We start from the raw sequence: 21648 nt of genomic DNA, 5'->3' as shown, positions 1-21648 counted from the left end.
TTGGAAGCAACAGTTAGAACTGGCCATAGAACAACAGACTGGTTCCAAATAGGAAAAGGAGTACGTCAAGGCTCTATATTGTCACCCTGCTTATTTAACTTATATGCAGAATACATCTTGAGAAACGCTAGGCTGGATGAAGCACAAGCTGGAATCAAGATTGCTGGGAGAAATATCAATTACCTCAATAAGCAGATGACACCACCCTTATGGCAGAAAGTGAAGAAGAACTAAAGAGCTTCTTACTAAAAGTGAAAGAGTAGAGTGAAAAAGTTGGCTTAAAGCTCAACATTCAGAAAATTAAGATCATGGCATCTGGTCCCATCACTTCATGGCAGATAGATGGGGAAACAGTGGAAACAGTAGCTGATTTTATTTTTCTGGGCTCCCAAATCACTGCAGATGGTGATTGCAGCAATGAAATTAAAAGACGCCTACTCCTTGGAAAGAAAGTTATGACCAACCCACTCTTGAGAGTCCCTTGGACTACAGGGAGATCCAACCAGTCCATTCTGAAGGAGATCAGCCCTGGGATTTCTTTGGAAGGAATGATGCTAAAGCTGAAACTCCAGTACTTTGGCCACCTGATTCGAAGAGTTGACTCATTGAAAAAGACTCTGATGCTGGGAGGGATTGGAGGCAAGAGGAGAAGGGGACGACAGAGGATGAGATGGCTGGATGGCATCACTGACTCGATGGACGTGAGTCTGAGTGAACTCCAGGAGTTGGTGATGGACAGGGAGGCCTGGCGTGCTGCGATTCATGGAGTCGCAAAGAGTTGGACACGACTGAGGTACGGAACTGAACTGAACTGAGACAGCATATTAAAAAGCAGAGACATTACTTTGCCAACAAAGGTCCGTCTAGTCAAGTCTGTAGTTTTTCCAGTAGTCATGTATGGATGTGAGAGTTGTACTGTAAAGAAAGCTGAGCGCCGAAGAATTGGTGCTTTTGAACTGTGGTGTTGGAGAAGACTCTTGAGAGTCTCTAGAATTGTTTGTCTGTTGGACTGCAAGGAGATCCAACCAGTCCATCCTAAAGGAGATCAGTCCTGCGTGTTCATTAGAAGGACTGATGTTGAGGCTGAAACTGCAATACTCTGGCTACCTGATGCTAAGAGCTGACTCATTGGAAAAGACCCTGATGCTGGGAAAGATTGAGGGCAGGAGGAGAAGGGCATGACAGAGGAGGAGATGGTTGGATGGCATCATCGACTCGATGGACATGGGTTTGGGTGGACTCCAGGAGTTGGTGATGGACAGGGAGGCCTGGTGTGCTGAGGTTCATGGGGACGCAAAGAGTCGGACCCTACTGAGCGACTGAACTGAACTGAATTGAAGGAGAAAGTTACTTTTTAAACACAAAGAATAGAGTTCTTTTGTTTCTGCTCTGATGAATTTTGGGGGGTTGCAGGGGTTAATGAATCAAAATTTGACCTCAGATTTAAAGGTAACATTTAAATTTGTGACCAAGAAATAAATTACTTGTCTTCTAGTCACTGTTGGCTCAGTCAATAAAGAAGCTGCCTGCAATGCAGGAGACCTGGGTTTGATCCCTGAGTTGAGAAGATCCCCTGGAGAAGGGAATGACAATCCTCTCCAGTATTCTTACCTAGAAAGTCTGATGGACAGAGGAGCCTGGTGAGCTACAGTCTATAGGGTCGCAAAGAGTCAGACATGACTGAGTGACTGATACTTTCACTTTCTAGTAAAAAAGGTCCTTCTCTCTTGTGTTCATCAGATGTTCTTTGATATTGTCCTGAGCTTTATGTCTCCATGCCAGTGACCTTGACAGTTGCCTCTAATGAGAAACATCTACCCACACTAGAATTCTCAGTGTGTTTGTGTATACATTTTAGGGTGCTGGCTGGGAAGAGTCAGCAATAGGGGGCATACTCCACTCACCCGGCTAGAGAAACATCAGAGAACCTGTAACAACACATAAGTAATTTGAAATTCTTATTTCCTCACCTCTCTAATACTCCAGTAAGAATTTTTGTTCTGTGGGGTAAACGATGAAAGACTTTGGAGACCGGGTTTTATCCAGCTCCTGGAAGGGTGCCATTGAATTTGTGCTGATGTGTTTTGGAGTAATGTCAGTATGCATACTATTTTCAGTAGCTGACAAATAGAAAGCTTTGCTTGTATGAAGTAATTAAGAGAAAGATGTTAATCTATCGTCTATTCTAAAGTGAATGGAAAACCAAGTTTGCTGGGCAGTCAGATAAGATTATACTTTGCTGATAATAAATAAAAGATTTCAGAACAAGTTGTTCTCATGCTTTTAAATGTTATAATTAGAGATACTTTCTGGATATGAAGGTTCTAAAAAAATCTGAGAAGGGACAATAAATAGAAAGATCCATTTTGCTGCATTTGGTTTTTATTTTCTGTTTGGGACAGTGCGCTTTTTCATTCTTCATGGCAATTCCCATTGGAATTTTTTTTCTCTATCTTGAACAAACTTAAAGGACTCTTCTTAGAATACTCATTGTAAAAATTTTAGAGATCATAGGGAAACAAAAAAACTCAATTTCACTATAGACAGATAACCGTCATTAACATTTGGTGTGTTACCTTTGAATCATATTTCTTTGTTTATATTTATATAAAACTTAAGTCAGATTATTATTTGCAGCATGCTTTTTCAGTCTTTGCAGTAAGTGATAATTAGCTCTTTGCTATTAAATATTTTCTTCAACACAGTTTTTAATAATTGTATAATATACGTAGATACAAAGATTTATTTAACCAATTTTTGTGTTTAGATGATTCCCTGTTTTTCAGTGTTATACCCAGCAGAGCAACATTGTTGTGTTTAGTTGTAATTTTTTTCCTTTGGAATAAATTCCTATAAGAGAAGTTTCTGTGCTTAAGTGTATGCACAAATTTAAGGATTTGGGAATAAGATATCAGAGAGATTATTAACAATATATGTATGAATCCTCAAGAATATTGGATGTTTTCTTGTCACAAATTTCTAATTTTATTTGTGAAAAGGTAGTCTTTTATTTGCATTTCTTTGGTTATTTAGATTTGGTATCTTTTTTCTGTAAATTTGCTGACCATTTGTAAGTTTTCCTTGGTGCTCTGCTTATTCATTAAATTCATGTATCTCTATTAATGTTTTTGTCTGATCATGTTTATCTTTAGGACTGCTTTCATTTGCTAAAACATTAACTCTTTGTCTTTCATATAATACAAATTCCTTACCCAAGAATACTTTTTTTAACATTCAAAATTATTTATTAATGAAATCTATATTAAGTTTCCTAATTGTTTATATTTTTGCTGTCATGCTTAAGTTTAATCCACAAACCTAATATTATTTACTAAGAATTTTGAATTAAACTGTTAATCTAGATAATTAGCCCCTTTGATTATTGCTTCTGTTCCCTTGTGTGTCTCCACTTGTTTTTATCTCTTCTGTAGGAACAGTAATTATTCATTTATTTATTCAAGTTTTGTATCTTTTTATTTTCACAAAACAAAGCAATATCTGTTTTAACATTATGTTTGGCAACATATAAAAGATGAGACTTGTCATTGGCCCTGTTATCTTCACATTTGGCTAGTGGACCAGTTTGTTTCCCAGAAATTCGCTAATGGACAGGTTGAAATATGCAACTTTGAAACTCATTGTCAGTTTCTGGAAAGCTTTGACTAGTGTTTTGCTGAGAAAGCATCCTTTTCTACTATTTGACCCTTTGGTACGCTAAATCTGATACTCTAACATAAAGGCTATAATTCCTAGCACACACCCCTCCCAAGATCATTCTGCCCTCATGTGTATCCATAATACTTTATTTGCAAGGAGCATCCAGTACATTATTGCCAGATGCCCTTCATCTCCTAAGTCTACATATGTTTTAGGCTGCTTGTTTTCTGTGAGTTGTTTCTATACGGTTGCAGATTTGATGGCAGAAAGAGAAAGGCAAGGAAGGTGGTGGTTCTGGTGATGTCAGTAAAACCAGGTGAAACCTGTGAGTGGCTTCGTAGATAAACCACTACAATGAAGAAGGAGAATTTAGATTTCTGACTATTATTATAGACATTGACTATTTAGGGACTGGCAAGAAGGAAAGTACAAAATGCTCTCCTCTGTGTTCCCCTTTGGGGAGACAAAGTGTGGTACATCCTTCTACTAGCTTCATTGGATCCACAGAAATTCTGTCTACACTTAGGCATTAAGTTTTCTGTTTTGGTGAGTTTCCATTTTTCTGTGTCTTCATAGGCTGGGAAGTTCGAGAAAGTCACATAATGGTTGCTGACCAGTTGTTAATTGGTGATTAATGAGCTTTCATTTGAATTTGTTATTTTATGTGTCAAGTAGTGTGTGCCTGTTTTGAAAGAAACCAAGCAATAAGGAGTGTACTAAGTAGAAAGAAATCAAGCAATAAGGAGTGTACAAAGTAAAATACTAGTCTCTTGCCTCACTAATCGCTTGCTTCCTGTCCTCTTCAACTCACTCTTCTTTTTAAAACTTTTTCTCAGATTTATTTTTATTGAAGTAACATTAGTCTATAACATTGTATGTTTTACATATACAATGTTATATTTCTATGTATGCTACAGTATGCCTACTACCAAAAAAATTGGTTTCTATCCATTACCATATGGTTGATCACCTTTACTCATTTCATCTTCCTTTTGCCCCTAAGCCTCCACCACTCTGTTCTCTGTTTTGGAGAGTTTTTTGTTTTTTTCCTACTGACTCTAAACTGCATGGAGATCATTGGGTAGCCTTCCAGATCCTCTTTTGATCTCCTCACAAACACATATGAATACTTGTATTTTATATAAATATTTATATATGCCAAATATAAACACACATACATATTTTACATACATGCATGATTGTTTTCAATAATGTATTTGGCATCTTCCCATATCAAAGACCTATCTATCCCTTTCTTTTAAAACGCTGCCTGGCATTCCAGGTGTGAAGGAATATACCATAAATTATTGACTTCTTTTCTGTTGTTAGACACTGCAGTTGTCTCCATTTTTCATGATATAAATGATACCATAATGAAAATCCATTCACATTTGCCTCTACACATGTGTGAATATTTCTGAAGGTAGAAATGGAATCATATAGTCTAGTAAGTACTTCCAAATTCTTCTCCAGAAAAATTGTGTTAATTTATTCCATCACCAACTGGACATGAAACTGCCCTTTCTCCCCATATCCTTGCCAATGCTGGATATTATTGATTAAACTAAAACTTAAATTCCTGTAATCTTATTCTAGTTATTGTTTTTAAACTGGAAGCTGTTGCTGCTGCTGCTGCTGCTATTAAGTCGCTTCAGTCGTGTCCAACTCTGTGCAGCCCCATAGATGGCAGCCCACAGGCTCCTCCGTCCCTGGGATTCTCCAGGCAAGAGCACTGGAGTGGGTTGCCATTCCTTCTCCAGTGCATGCATGCATGCTAAGTCATTTCAGTTGTGTCCAACTCTGTTGGACCCCATGGACAGCAGCCCACCAGGCTCCTCTGTTCACAGGATTCTCCAGGCAAGAATACTAGAAGCTATTATACTCACTTTAATAAGATTGTTTTCTATCATGGAGTTTTCTTCTCTTACTCATCCTAAAATCCCATTTAAATATACATCTACCATACGCCCTTTTTTCCTTTGCCTTTTGATTCTCTACTTTTCATAGCTGTTTGTAAGGGCTCCTCAGACAACCACTTTGCCTTTCTTTTTCTTGGGGATGGTCTTGATCACTGCCTCCTGTACAATGTCACAAACCTCTGTCCATAGTTCTTCAGGCACTCTGTCAGATCTAATCCCTTCAAATCTATTTGTCACTTCCACTGTATAATCATAAGGGATTAGATTTATGTCATACCTGAATGGTCTAGTGGTTTTCCCTACTTTCTTCAATTTAAATCTGAATTTGACAATAAGGAGTTCATTATCTGAGCCACAGTCAGGTCTCAGACTTGTTTTTGCTGATAGTATAGAGCTTTTCCATTTTTGACTGCAAAGAATGTCAGTTCAGTTTGGTTCAGTCGCTCAGTCATGTCCGACTCTTTGTGACCCCATGGACTGCAGCACGCCAGGCTTCCCTATCCATAGCCAACATCCGGAGTTTACTCAAACTCATGTCGAGTCAGTGATGCCATCCAACCATCTCATCCTCTGTTGTCCCCTTCTCCTCCCGCCTTCAATCTTTCCCAGCATCAGGGTCTTTTCAAGTGAGTCATTTCTTCTCATCAGGTGGCCAAATATTGCAGTTTCAGCTTCAGCATCAATCCTTCCAAAGAATAGTTAGGACTGGTTTCCTTTAGGATGGACTGGTTGGATGTCCTTGCAGTCCAAGAGACTCAAGAGTCTTCTCCAACACCACAGTTCAAAAGCATCGATTCTTCTGCGCTCAGCTTTCTTTATAGTCCAATTCTCACATCCATATATGACCACTGGAAAAACCATAGCTTTGCCTAGACGGACCTTTTTGGCAAGGTAATGTCTTTGCTTTTCAGTATGCTGTCTAGGTTGGTCATAGCTTTTCTTCCAAAGAGCATGCATATTTTAGCTATTGTAAATAGTGCTGCAGTGAATATAGGGTGTATGTATCTTTTCAAATTAGAGTTTTCTCCAAGTATATGCCCAGGAGTGGGATTGCTGGATCATATGGTAGTTCTGTTATCAGTTCTTAAAGAAGCTTCTATCCTGTTTTTCACAGTGGCCCCACCAACAGTGCAGGATGCTTTGTGGAGACCTTTTCAAGCAATATTTCATAAGAAGTGACTCTTTGAAAATTTAATGAAAATGATTTTGGTTCTAGTTTGCTTTAAGTATGCAAATGGTAGTGATAAAAACAGAGTAGATTTACATGTGACTAAGCTCCATCCCAGGGATGGGGGAACCTGGTGGGCTGCCGTCTATGGGGTCGCACAGAGTCGGACACAACTGAAGTGACCTAGCAGCATCAGCAGCAGCAAGCTCCATTTTATAATATTTATTTTCTACTTTCTAACAGATTTTTGAGAGACAGCCTCATATGGGATTTCATAAACTTGCTAGATTTTTCAAAGTTGTTCTCGCCAATATAAATAGATTCAGCAACATGTATGTGTAAGCTGGTTGGGTAGGCTTTTCTAGTGTATGAAATCCTTAGGGGACTGTCCCTCGTGATTCAAATAAAAAGTTTCATATGATCTAATGTCCTGGCACAAAACCACCCAACTCAAAATAGTGGAAAATACAGGCAAATTCTAAGTTGCTTCCTAAGATTACACTGCCCTAAATGACAGCACACTGAATTAGTGAATGTTTTTCCTGAGAAATCAAATTTTAAGGGGAAAAATTCGAAAGGAATTAACTAACATTAATTTGTTCTAAGGTGGAAAGAAAACAGTGAATTAAAATTCATAGTTCACGCTTGCCCTTTGTCTTTCTTAGGACATGTGCACCTTAGAGGATGTTGATGTCATAGATTCAGTGTCACGCTTCTTCATGGGGAAACTTGCATGGGCCACAGAAATAAAAATCAGGAAACAACCTAGTTTAAGACCTTATGTGTGGTAGCCTTGGAGACCAGAACTATATCTGCTTTAGCTTTCTTTATTGTTTCATAAAATACACAACTTATTTCCAAAAACGTTTACTTGTGAGTGAACCCCCACAAATCCCCTCCCCAGCACACACATAATTACAGACATGCGCCTGCCCTCCACCTTTCTCACGTCATCTCTCTCTGTGCCTCTGTTCTCCATCAGGTATGGGCATGGCCATGAGGTGAATTCTAGGACATTTCCCTCAGATTTAAAGATAAAGAGTTATATCTATGATTTAAAGGTAAAGACTTTGTATACTATATCTGAAGAAATTCATATCAGATTTTATCCTCAAAAGAAACTTAAATCTAGGAGAAATGAGACTTCTTGGCTGTTGTTCTTTTGCTATTTTATGTAAGTGGATGCTTTCTTTTCTGTCCTTGGTTTTGTTAGAATGTTTTCTGAAGTCCTTTACATGGATCCCCAAAGACATAAAAAATGGGCATTAAAAAAAAAAATGAGGTACAGAATAGTGTTAAAAATTCATTTCACAACATTTCTACTCTAACCCTGTGTCTGTGCCAGCCCTCAGGGTTTGGGGATGAAAGCATGAAGACTAGGTGTATTCCATGGCTGTGGATTTGAAACCAGAGCAAACCATGCTCCCCTTCCTCATTCTAGATTTAGCATCTACTTCCCCATTTTAACGTCTCAGAAGGTTGCAGAGCTGCCGGGTGGCAGCACGGGTAAAGCTGGCTGGAGAGGAGACGCCAAGGGTTGGCAAGCATGTAAAGATGACTCATTTCAGAAGTGCCAGCCGCAGAAGGCAGAAACCACCATGAAGTAGGTAGTGAGACTGATGGCTGAGTGCCACCAGCTACCAGAGTGCCAGCCTCATTACCCAACCCGGGCATCTGAGCCAAAGAAAGCCATGTTCCTGTTGAACCTATTTGCAGACAAGAAGAGACAGAGAAGTAGCCAAGTGGTAGAAAGACTCATTCTCATGAAAGGAACACAGTCTATTCCTTCTCCAGAGAACTGTGTTCCTTTTTTTCAAATACTGCTGCCGCTGCTGCTAGGTCGCTTCAGTTGTGTCCGACTCTGTGCGACCCCATAGACGGCAGCCCACCAGGCTACCCTGTCCCTGGGATTCTCCAGGCAAAAACACTGGAGTGGGTTACCATTTCCTTCTCCAATGCATGAAAGTGAAATTGCTTAGTCGTGTCCGACTCTTAGCGACCCCATGGACTGCAGCCCACCAGGCTCCTCCATCCATGGGATTTTCCAGGCAAGAGTACTGGAGTGAGGTGCCATTGCCTTCTCCTTTTTCACATACTACTGTTAACACATATGGGGACAATCCAAAGACTAAACATATTTTGAGAGCGTTCTCTTTAGGGATAGTGTGGTGGAGTCCACAGAATCTGGACCATAGAGTCTGGGACTTGGGTCCAGATGCTGGCTCCTTATGTAATGGCTATGAGACCCTGGGCAAGTGAGCTAGTCTCTCTGAACCACAGTTTCCTCAAGTGTGAAATGCTGGGGGAAATGTTGCTCACTTTGAAAGCCTGCGTAAGGATCGGAAAACAATGCATGTTCCTTTTCTTCTTTTTCCTCTTTCCCTTCCTATACCCTTTTCTCTTTCTTTCCTCTCCTTTGTTGTACAATTTGGTGTGAAAACCATGAGAACAAGTTAGCCATCCCTGCCTCAGGATAAAGATGAGCTGAGGAGGGCTGGAATAATGAGCTGAAGGCCAGACAGGGTGAGGAGGGCACACATTTAGGAGGCCTGTCGGACACAGAGAACCAGAACCTACGTGGTGTGAGGAGGGTGTGTGAGCCTGGGGCAGCCTGGCATGTGGTAGCAGAACAGACGTTCTGAGTGGAATGAGGGGAGCACACACGTGGAGAAGCCCACCTTGAGGGGTCAGAGTCCAGTCAAGGATGTCCTCGTGGGCCGGGAGTGTTGCCTGGCACTAAGCGTCAGCATAGACTGGAGAGGACGTCACATCACAGGGACAACCCTGGTGCAGGGTGGCAGAGTCAGAATTTTAGGGAGGCAGCTGGATGGGGGAGGGGCTGATGTTGGCAGTGGTTACATATAAGGGCAGTGATACGTATTAGGGACAGTAGGTGGCAGATTTTTCACTGCCTTAGAAGTGAGTTAAAAATATGGGAAGGAAGAAAACTAGAATGGATACTGTGATGTCAGATTGAGATTGCAAGGATCAACATGAATTCCTGGCTTTCAGCCCACACATGCGTAATCACACACACATACCCTACCTACTTAACTCTGTTCACTGAAAAGACATAGGAGGATCAATACTTCCATAGCAATAAGCACACCCAACACCAACATCTTGGCTCCTAAGAATCATTTTCCACTAAAAAGAATCACAGTTTCTTGGAGAAATGACTGATACCAGATTTGAGGGGAAAAAAAGGAAGATCACCTTGGAATGTCTTCAGGTGGAAAGTAGGATGTGATCAGTGCCTGCTGGGGGCATGTGAAGAAGACGTAAGAGCAGCTGAAGGGATTCACCCTGGTCAAATTAAGGACGATTAGAGCACCAAAATAAGTAATAATAGAAATGGAGTAGGATATGTTGAATAAAATAGGAAACTATGAATCTGTAATGATACAAATAAATAAGCTGAAAGCTTGATGAGGCATGAAGCATTTACAATAATCAAACCCAAGTGGAGGGAGTTTCTAAAATATAACAGGCCTAAAATTTCAAGGTCATAAAAGTCAAGGAAACACTGAGGAACTGTTCCACAGTAAATAAGACTAAAGGCATATGATGTGCATGACTTTGGATAAGATCCTTTTGCTCTAAAAGGCATTTCACATTCAGTGAAAGCTGAATGAGGTCTGAAGATTAGGTGGTGGCGTGCTGTGATTCATGGGGTCGCAAAGAGTTGGACACAACTGAGCGACTGAAGTGAACTGAACTGAACTGAATGTGTCAATGTTAATTTCCTGAATGTGGTGGTTGCATACTAATTATGATGGATAATGCCCTTGTTTATATATGCTCAGTTTCTGGACTGTAGTCTACCAGGCTCCTCTGTCCATGGAATTTTCCATGGAAGAATACCTCTTCTTGCCATGGCAAGGTGGCAAGAATACCTATTCATGGCAAGGTAGGAAGAATACTGGAGCAGGTTGGATACTGGATCCTCTAGGGGAATCTTCCCAATCCAGGGATGGAACCTGAGTCTCTTGAGTCTCCTGCATCTCCTGTATTGGTCAGTGGACTCTATTCTCAGTGCCACCTGGGAAGCCCCTGTTTGTAGAAATGACACACTAAAGTATTCAGGGGTAATGGAGAATTAGGTCAACTACTTACTCTCAAATGGATTGGGAGAGGGAAAAGGCTTTTCTAGTATATTTTCAATTTTTCTATAAATTCAAAATTGTTTCAAAACTAAAGGAAATTAATATATGTTAGGTGCCTGGCATTGTAATAAAGATCGTTAGTATGTCCCCTTTGCCATCTTGTGCATTTATTTCACAGCTGCTTTGAGTATATAGGAGCTGTTGTGCCCAAAGACATTTGAGCAATTCACTCTGCCTCTCAGCCCCTAACCTCCCACTTTGGGTTGGTTGGTAATAAGCAGTGCCCGACTGGCACAACAGCACTGGTACAAGGGGTATCATAGTCCCATTTCTTGCCTCAAAGTGGGATAGTAGGACAACTTTGCAATGTGAACATTCCAGAGTACCCTGTGTATAATGCCAAGAATTTATCTGAGCCTGCTTCCTTAGTTGACTCCTGTAAGAGTTCCCCATCTCCCTTATAGGCTTTTCTTTTCCAAAAGTGCACACTCTCAAAAATCACGTGCACTTGAGTCCTTGTCTCAGGATCAGTTTCTAAGGAATCTCAACAGACAATCACTAGTCTAAGACAATCTCTAAGACAATCACTAGTCCAAGAAATGATAGCTGTATTAGCATCAATGATAATACCATTAGATGCAATACCAGTGCACATACTATAGTTCTAAATACCCTTAATTTGTGGATATGTTGAATTTAAAATCTCCTAAAGCTAGTGGAGGTGATGGAATTGCAGTTGAGCTATTTCAAATCCTGAAAGATGATGCTGTGAAAGTGCTGCACTCAATATGCCAGCAAATTTGTAACACTCAGCAGTGGCCACAGGACTGGAAAAGGTCCGTTTTCATTCCAATCCCAAAGAAAGGCAATGCCAAAGAATGCTCAAACTACCGCACAATTGCACTCATCTCACATGCTAGTAAAGTAATGCTCAAAATTCTCCAAGCCAGGCTTCAGCAATACATGAACCGTGAACTTCCTGATGTTCAAGTTGCTTTTAGAAAAGGCAGAGGAACCAAAGATCAAATTGCCAACATCTGCTGGATCATGGAAAAAGCAAGAGAGTTCCAGAAAAACATCTATTTCTGCTTTATTGACTATGCCAAAACTTTTGATGTGTGAATCACAATAAACTGGAAAATTCTTCAAGAGATGGGAATACCAGACCACCTGACCTGTCTATTGAGAAATCTGTATGCAGGTCAGAAAGCAACAGTTAGAACTGGACATGGAACAACAGACTGGTTCCAAATAGGAAAAGGAGTACGTCAAGGATGTATATTGTCACCCTGCTTATTTAACTTCTATGCAGAGTACATCATGAGAAATGCTGGAGTGGAAGAAACACAAGCTGGAATCAAGATTGTCGGGAGAAATATCAATAACCTCAGATATGCAGATGACACCACCCTTATGGCAGAAAGTGAAGAGGAACCAAAAAGCCTCTTGATGAAAGTGAAAGTGTAGAGTGAAAAGTTGGCTTAAAGCTCAACATTCAGAAAATGAAGATCACGGCATCCGGTCCCATGACTTCATGGGAAATAGATGGGGAAACAGTGTCAGACTTTATTTTTGGGGGCTCCAAAATCACTGCAGATGGTGACTGCAGCCATAAAATTAAAAGACACTTACTCCTTGGAAGGAAAGTTATGACCAACCTAGATAGCATATTCAAAAGCAGAGACATTACTTTGCCAACAAAGGTTCGTCTAGTCAAGGCTATGGTTTTTCCTGTGGTCGTGTATGGATGTGAGAGTTGGACTGTGAAGAAGGCTGAGTGCCGAAGAACTGATGCTTTTGAACTTGGTGTTGGAGAAGACTCTTGAGAGTCCCTTTGACTGCAAGGAGATCCAGCCAGTCCATTCTGAAGGAGATTAGCCCTGGATTTCTTTGGAGGGAATGATGCTGAAGCTGAAGCTCCAGTACTTTGGCCACCTCATGCAAAGAGTTGACTCATTGGAAAAGACTCTGATGCTGGGAGGGATTGGGGGCAGGAGGAGAAGGGGATGACAGAGGATGAGATGGCTGGATGGCATCACTGACTTGATGGACGTGAGTCTGAGTGAACTCCGGGAGTTGGTGATGGACAGGGAGGCCTGGCGTGCTGCGATTCATGGGGTTGTGAAGAGTCGGACACGACTGAGCAACTGAACTGAACTGAACTGAACATCCCTATTTCTGCTGAACTATGTTATTTCTATATGGGACATTTACTTTCTTACCAAAACTGAAAGTAGAACTCTGAAAAGCATTCACTTTAGGATTTCACCACTAGAATTCTCCCCCTAAACAAACACCTGCATGCAGCTGTTTTCCTGGTTAAACTTGTTCCATTTCACCCCTTCCAGGAAGTCTTTGTGGATTTCCTTTCCCAGGTGCGTTGCTAAAACTTATGATTTAAATTGGAATTGGAAATTCCAGTTTTCTGATGTGTTAGTAGCAGTGGCTCTCAATGAGGGTAGTTAAGGTTTCTGTTTTTTATCATCTCAATGACTGGGGTGGACTACTGCGTTTCACACCCTGAAGTGCATTGGACATCACACACAGTGAAGGATTGTCCCAAATTCAGCATCCAACACAACGATCACATGTCTTTCTGGACTTTCAGGCCCGTGGAAGTCCAGTCTGTAAATATCTGAGCTGAGCCTGCATGCCTTCTTACAAATACTTTTGAGCTGAATTTTCCAAGGAAACAGCTTTCATGTAAACATAGGGGAAATTAAGCTTCATGCTGGTTAGAGCTCTACAAGAGTTTCCCCCCGTTTTAGAAAATCACATTACTGCCAGCAATGCTGCTTGGTGGCGTTTGAGTCACCTGTACAGCATGTCTGTATTGGTTTTGCAGGTGTTCTGTTGACAACAATTCTTGCCACAGGTGCAAACAGCTATTTCATTATATTCTCTGGTGCACTCATGTCCAAGCATTTGCATATTTACACACATGCTGTTTTATGCATTATGTTTCTTTTATTTCTCAATAAATAACAGCTGGGACATTTTTATTGACTTATAAAAATAAAAGTTGAGTTATAAAGATGGCATTATTAAATATTTGTTATAGAGAAAGATGACAGTGAGTCTGAGAGATTTGAAAACCCTTGTGTGAGAGGAGTATGATATGACTATTTGCTTGTTAGAGTTTCATTTGTTCTCCCATTCAACAAAGGTTTAGAAAATACCTCCTGAGGAATACCCAGGAATCCTAGCTCAAAGGAATCTATGTCTTTGGTGAAGTTATAGTCTAGTGAGGAAGAGCACATATTTAGCAGGGGAGGTAAAAATTTAGACAAGTAATTAGACTGTGATATAGAGCATGATGTAAGCTTGTACGAGAAGTACAAGCAACATGCTTTGAAAATTCACAGAAGGAAGCATTTAGTTCTGGCCAGGTCAGGGAAGGCGGGTGCAAGGGCTGGCCTGTGGATTGGGCTTTCATGGGAGTGGATTTGTGGGGATGGGGAATCTGCGCATAACAGGTCAAGAGTGGCTCAGTGATTTCCACAGCTGGATTGCTGTTTGTAACTGTAGAGGCTGATGAGCCTGGATGGCTTTCCATACTTTCAGAAAGCAAATAGCTAAGCACCTTGACAGCCAGCATAAGAAATGCATGTCATAATAAGCAATTATTGATCAGGGAGACATTTTTATGGTGTTTTGGGAGTAACTGAATTATATGCACTGATGTGTTTGAATTATAATTGTTTACCAGTTCACTGGGAGTAAAATATGGAGTAATAAAACAGATGATACCCCATTCCTTGATATCCCAGCTCTCCTTGAGCATGACCTTCCTTCAGAATTACCTTAATCACCCAGGATGAAAGACAAAGTCTAAGGGCTTTTATGATGCTACTCATAACATTCATCAAATGTTTCACTATGGATAATAGACCAAGAATAAATAGCATGTAAACAAGTTTAATTACTTGAGAGCTCCACTCTCCACCAAGACACCAAACACATTCTTAAGTTATTCTCTCTTTAGTTCCTTAAAGAAAATTACAGAGGAAATAATGATTAAAATATTTACTGTGACCCAAAGGATGGCAGTAAACAGCAATCCATACAAAATTATCAAAATATATGGGAATAAGATGAGATAAGCATGCAGCCATGGCACTGTCTATTCATTAGATTTATTGATCATTTTCAAAAGTCATGAAGAGAAAAAGCATGATTTTTAGAGTGGATACAGTAAACTTTGTGCTATAGACAGTATAAAGGTAGAATGAAATTATCAAAGGCATAATTCCAGTCTAAGTAACACAGACAAACATTTCAAGTAGGAAAATATATTTCTCTCAAAAGGAAACCATGAATTTTGTGCTTCTGTGCAATTTCATCTTTCCCTAATACATTAAAAATCTAGAAGTTTCCCCTATCCTTCATGAACACACTATTTGTCTGATTTAAAAGTCTCAATTATAGAACCTGAGTGGCAAATGTCCTATAGCATTATGAGAGTGGGAAGGAACACAAATGGCCATTACTCCACTCCCCTGCCCCCTAAGTGGGATTCAAAGCCATTATCATAGATAGCAAGGACATAAAAGACTATCCCTAGATATTACAGAGAAATGTAATATCAGCAAGGAGATAATTGAGGAATAAAAGAGCAACTAAATCAGTGTTTGACTATATGGTTATGGATAACAAAGGCACGTCCATAGAAACTAAGTGGCTTCATTAAGTATGGTCCTCCAGAGAAAAGTCGTTTTTTTCCCTGTGATGCCTTAAAACATGAGATAATTTTGGGTTCATTCCTCTGACATACTGATATAAGTGCTTTTTCTGAAGTCCTCAGAATGAAAGGAATATTTTGGATTGGTTGAATTGGAACTAGAATAGCCCTAAAATAGAATTCTTAAGCTTTTTCAAATCTTATCTTTATTCCATGAATATATGCATTGTAGTGCCTATCCTGTAAAATGTACCATGGACCATTGTGTTAAAGGATATCTTCAACAACACTGAGTTGTACCCTTTTTTCCCTTTGCTTATAATATCTTATTTATTGGTCTAGTTTAGATTCTTTGTCAGTTGACAGGGACAATTGAATGATGTTCTCTAATACCATTTAATAAACATCAAGTAGTTGCAGATATTTATTGAATTATTGCCATAAGCCAAGAAATTTTCTATTTTACACATGTGAATGTATTTATTGCATGCAATAGAACTGATGAAATAGGTATTAGTTTAATTCCTATTATTCTGATAACAAAATTGAGACACAAAAAAATAGAGTAATTTAGCCTAGGTCATAGAGCTTGTAAACTGTGGAGCCAGAACTTGAATCCATTTACTCCTGCTCAACAAAACCCATCATTCTGTAAAGCAATATAATAAACCATAGCAAAGTATCAGACCTTATGTTTAATGAGTATTAAGTGTAAATAGTATCCTAATCAATGTTAGGCATAATCCTAAATTTCTGTCCATTGATTTTGAGGTACTTGTAATTCATGCTTTTTAGATTACAGTTCTGTGAGTTTTGACAGATGCATACAGTTGTTAACCACTATTACAATCAAGACACAGAACAGTACCAGTACCCGCCCCCCTAAATTGCCCCAGGCCTCTTGCGGTCACTGTCTTAACCCCCAGACTCTGGCAGCCACTGATCTCTTTTCTGTCTCTATAACTTTTCCTCTTCCAGAATGTCATGTAAATGGAATCACGCAGTTATCTTTTTATTTTTTTCCTGACTCCTTTCGCTTAGTATTGAATACTTGCTCTGTGCCCCTGTGCATAACCCAACATTTCACCCCTCCCAGAGAGTTATAAACTGTATTTGGATTATTGCTAGTAGCTCTCTTACATTTCCTGCTTTGTCTGTCTTCTGTTTGATCTGTGTAATAAATCCTAACCTCGTTTTACATCCCTTTATCAGCTTCCTCAATGGTTTTCTAACAGTGTGGGAAATCAAACAAGACGGGTGCATGTTTGTGTGGTTGAGTTTGCAGCATGTTTTCCAAGAAGGCTTTGAGTCATAGAAATAGGGAATGCACATGTTGGTTTCTATAGTTATTATTTGACAACTTATATCTGTTGCCCTTTTTGTAATGGTCTAACTTCTTGACACTCCAGTGACACTCCAATGACAGTGCTAGACATTACATTAAACCCTTTCCATAGCAACACATTTTTAAAAAAATTGAAGTGTAGTTGATTTACAATAGTGTGTTAGCTTCAAGTGTATAGCAAAATAATTCAGTTATATATGTATATCTATTTATATATGTATGTTTCAGAATATTTTTCATTATAGGTGATTATAAGATATTAAGTACAATTTCCTGTGCTATACAGTAAATCCTTGTTGCTTATCTATTTTATATGTAATAGTTTGTTAACCCCATGCTCCTAACTTATTCCTTCCCCCTTTCCCCTTTTTAGTAACTATGTTTTTCTATGCCTGTGAATCTGTTTTTGTTTTGTATATAGATTGATTTGTATTATATTTTACATTCCATATATGTTATATCATATAATATTAGCAACACTTATTAAAACAACTGTAATGACATGCATGGAGTAGCAATTGAGGATGGTAGCAAAGATTTTCGGTACATAGATCATTTAATTCTATTTTTGTTAACCATGTCCTGCCCTTTTTATTCTTTACTAAGAACATTGATTTGAAGATTAAATGTTTTCCTCTATTTTTATCTTCAAATGACCTTTATTCCCTGCTTCTGCACTTTGCTAGATTTATTCCAGCCTCTTCCACTGGGGTCATAGTTCAGCTTCAGCTTGGAGCCAAATGCCCCACAGCTGAAATGACCACACCTCTGAAGTGGCATTTTCCCAGGCCACTCCTGTCTTTAATAGTGAGCCAGCGAGGAGGCAAGTTTGTATCTCTTTACAACAGAGCCTTGTGTTAGTCCTGGTACACAATTAGATGAGAAGAATTACAATTGGTCCTCTCTTTGCAAGATCTTTCAGAAGCATGATGGGTCTGCACTTAAGCCATTACTTTTATTTTTAGACTAATGATTTTGCCTCTCTCTCTCCCTCTCCCTCCTTCTGTCTCTTATTTAATAACAACAATGAAAGAAACCAAGGAAGCTCAGAGGTTTGCAGCTTTAAAAAGACTGGATCCCGAAAAGATTTTCACAAGACGCTTCAGAAACAGACGTTTGAGTCAGAAACCTTGGAGTGCAGTGAACCCAGCGCTCAGGTATTTCCTATCAACAAACACGGTTGCCAGGTTACTGGACTGTTCTGCCATGGCATGCTGTTGATTTTTTTAAAAACTAATAAAAAGGCTAGACTCATAGAATATTAGAATAGAAGGAGCTCTACCATTTAGTAAGTGATATTTTTTTCACGCTTGTTTGTAGCTATATAAATTGGTGTTCAAATAAAAGTAGATAAAAGTGGAGGGGCTCTAACTTGAGGGGGGGGATTTGGGCCCATCCCTGTAATGATTCTGGCAGATACTCAGGGGTGCCCCCACGCCTCAGGCAGCCTGCAGTGTGATTGAAAGCTCCACCCTGGGGCAGACTGCCTGGCTCTCTGTGATTCTACCACATACCTACTCTAACCTCAGACAGGATAACTCAACTCTCTGGTCTTCAATTTCTTCCCCTGGAAAACGAGGATGATAAAAGTACACAACTGGTGAAGTTGTTTGAGTATTAAATGAGTTAATATGTGTGAAGCATTTAAGACAGTGCCAGCTCACACTGTGTGTCCAGTGAATGCGGTTATTATTATTATTACCATTACAAAGTAGTTACAATTTAAAAGTCAGTACTCTATACACCTGTTTTCATAGCAGCATTATTCACAGTAGCCAAAAGGTGGAAACAACTAAGTGTCCATGGACAAATGAAGAGATCAACTAAATGCAGCATATCCATACAATGGAGCACTGCGTGTGTGTGCTAAGTGGCTTCAGTCATGTTCGACGCTTTGTGACCCTATGGACCGTAGCCCACCAGGCTCCTCTGTCCATGGGATTTTCCAGGCAAGAACAGTGGAGTGGGTGCCATGCCCTCCTCCAGGAGATCTTCCTGATCCAGGGATTGAACCCCCATTACTTAGGTCTCCTGCATTGGCAGGCAAGTTCTTTACCCCTAGCAGCACTTGGGAAGTCACAGTGGAGTAGTTATTCAGCCTTAAAAAGGGGGGAAGTTCTGACACATATTCTGTGACATGGATGAACTTTGAAGACGTTACACTAAGTGAAATAAGCCAGTTACAAAAGAATCAATACTGTATGATTCCATTTATATGAGGTACCTGGACTAATCAGATTCATAGATGTATAAAGTTAAAATGGTAGTTGCCAGAGGCTGTGGAGAGGTAGGAATAAGGAGTTTTTATTTAATGGGTATAGAGTTTCTGTTTTACAAAACGAAGAGTTCTGGAGACTGGTTGCACAACGATATAAATGCACTTAACATTACTGAGCTGTACACTAAAAAAATGATGAAATTTTTATATTACATGTATACTTACCACAATTTACAAAAGATTTTAAAAGCCAGTGCTCTGGTCCAGTCTGTCCATTTTATAGGTTAAAAAAAATGAAGCATAGAGGAAAGAAATGTGTCCAAGTTTGCACAGGACTTCTAAACCAGTTTTCAGCTTTCAGGTGCCCTCATAACACAAGCATCTCACCATGCTGAATATGACTAGAGGTTTTAGATAATACCTATTTCAAACTACAGCCAGGCTGACTACTTATCTCTGCAGCGAAATCAGGCATCAATTCTAGAGCTGAATCTGATGGGCTTACTGAAACGTGGAATATCTTTATGCCATCCTCTATGGGAAATTTCAGGGGGTTTTCACTGGTAATTTTGACTGAATTCTGCTTTCATCATGCAGATGACCAACTAAATTGTTCCCTTGTTTCAGTCAGACAGAAACCACACTAGATGTTTCCTCTGAAGAAATTTTACATAGGAAATTAGTCGAACGTATTTTTGAGGACTGAGAGAACCAAAAAGAAAAATTGAAGTCTTACAGAAATTGTAACTGCAAGAAACAGCACACCTCTCTAGGGCTGGGGTCTGTGGCAGTGAGTCTCAAACCTGAGTGTCATTGGAATCCCCCTGAAGGGCTTGTTTGAACACAGATTGCCGGCCACACTCCAGGGTTTCTGTTTCACCGCAGCCAGCCGGAGCGGGGACTTGAGAATTTGCATTTCTCATGAGCATTCCCTAGGAAATGCTGATACTGCTGGTCCCAGGAGTGTGTTTGAGAACCATGGGTCTAGTGGGAGGAGCTTGGAGTTATCAGAACCTGCAAGCTCAGAAGAGAGGCCTCAGAGCTGGCACTCAAATACCTGAGGAGGGGGCATAGCCTAGCCAGTGGTGTCATCAGAGGAAAGACCTCACAAGGGCTGAGAGTCTGGACTCAGACCTCCTGGGAGAAAGAATTGCCCAGTTGATGCTGGTACCTCCAAGGAAGGTAAGATGAGGGTTTTTCTGGAAGTGCTGGAAGAAACAGAAAACTAGAAGCAACTGCCACAACCAAGATGAGACCTGCAGGCAGAGAGGAAGCAGCCAGTCCCTTCTCCCTCCCCCAGCCATGCAGAACCTAAAGGGGGAAGTAGCAAAGCAGAAATAGGATTTGCTAAACGCAGACCCAGCATCACAGAGCAGAGTATAAAGGGTGGCTTCAAAAGGTGCATGAGCAGCACACCCATTCCTCACTCCTCCAGCACACCGAGTCATTGGCTGGGTTTCAGAGGCAGGTTGTACAAAAGTGTGTGTTTTTAAGTATTAAACTAATACTCGTCATGGAGAGATGGTCAGACAGGCAGCATCTTCCCCTTTCAGTCATTCTTAGGAACCTTTTTGAGTGGAATTGTGAAGTCAAATGCCTGAATTTACATAATTTATATATATATATATATATACACACACACATATATATATGATATGACTCCATAGTACAAATATATTTCATAAAAATTTGATTATATAATATTATTTAACTTCTTTTTTCTTATTAACAAGGAAATATACTATGATCATCTTTCTCTTCTAATGACAGCATGTTCTTCTTTTTGTTTAAAGGCTGAATAACATTCTATTGTATGAAAGTTCCAAAATCTCTTAATCTCAAAACTTTCTTTTTTGGGGGGATGCTTAGGTTGTTTTTATTATTTTGTTACTACAAGCAGTGTTCCAGAGATACTCTTGTCCTCATACCTTTGCTTACTTGTCCAGTTGTGGCCTTTAAATAAATTCTGGAGACAGATATAGATGTTGATCCTTTTAAAGAGTCTTGGGTAACCCAATTAATTTTCCCAAGAATCTTATAAATTCTAAGATGAACAAAGTTTTTAATAACTTAAATATTAATATTGGTTAATATTGTGTGTGAATGTGATTGTTAACACAGTCAGTTTACATAAAATTTATGACCTAGGAGAGTAGGACTTTTATGAGGTAGACAGATACCACCAAAAAAAATTTTTTTAATAATTTTGTTTTTGTTTATTTTTTCCTGTACCAGGTCTTCATTGCTGCACAGGACCAAAACTGTTTTACAGAGTTATTGCACAGTCCATTTAATACTACTTTGAAAATAACATTTTACCATATATTTTACAGATATTTGTAATAGATCTATCTATGTTGTTACAACATATTATTGCTTTTGGTTTTATATTTTTTGCCAGGTCTCGAGTTAGGCATCCAGTTCGCAATTTCCAAGACATTTCTAATGGAATAAAGCATCCTCTTTTTGACTGAAATTTTTTCAAGCATGCTGCAGCTGAGTGAATACTGCTGAAATAGCAAGTGTTTTTTTTCCCCCTCTGGTACTTATTCCT

General features: G+C 39.6%; 1 protein-coding gene across 5 annotated transcripts in view; it reads left to right on the top strand.

The window, feature by feature from the left end:
• DOCK8 (dedicator of cytokinesis 8) overlaps window positions 1-21648 on the top strand; it is a 233481-nt gene that overhangs the window by 71881 nt on the left and 139952 nt on the right. For all 5 annotated transcript variants that reach the window (XM_086415413.1, XM_086415417.1, XM_086415415.1 and 2 more), the window contains one exon: window positions 17910-18033. In XM_086415413.1, coding sequence (XP_086271539.1) covers window positions 17910-18033 — 124 coding nt within the window. The remainder of the gene's footprint in view (window positions 1-17909; window positions 18034-21648) is intronic.

The sequence above is a fragment of the Bos grunniens genome, chromosome 8, assembly GCF_055505025.1.
Source record: "Bos grunniens cultivar Pamir isolate PY7600 chromosome 8, Bosgru_T2T1.0, whole genome shotgun sequence".
In the NCBI taxonomy this organism is placed as follows: domain Eukaryota; kingdom Metazoa; phylum Chordata; class Mammalia; order Artiodactyla; family Bovidae; genus Bos; species Bos grunniens.
Note: the sequence above shows the minus strand (reverse complement) of the source record. Positions and strands in the feature narration are given on the sequence as shown.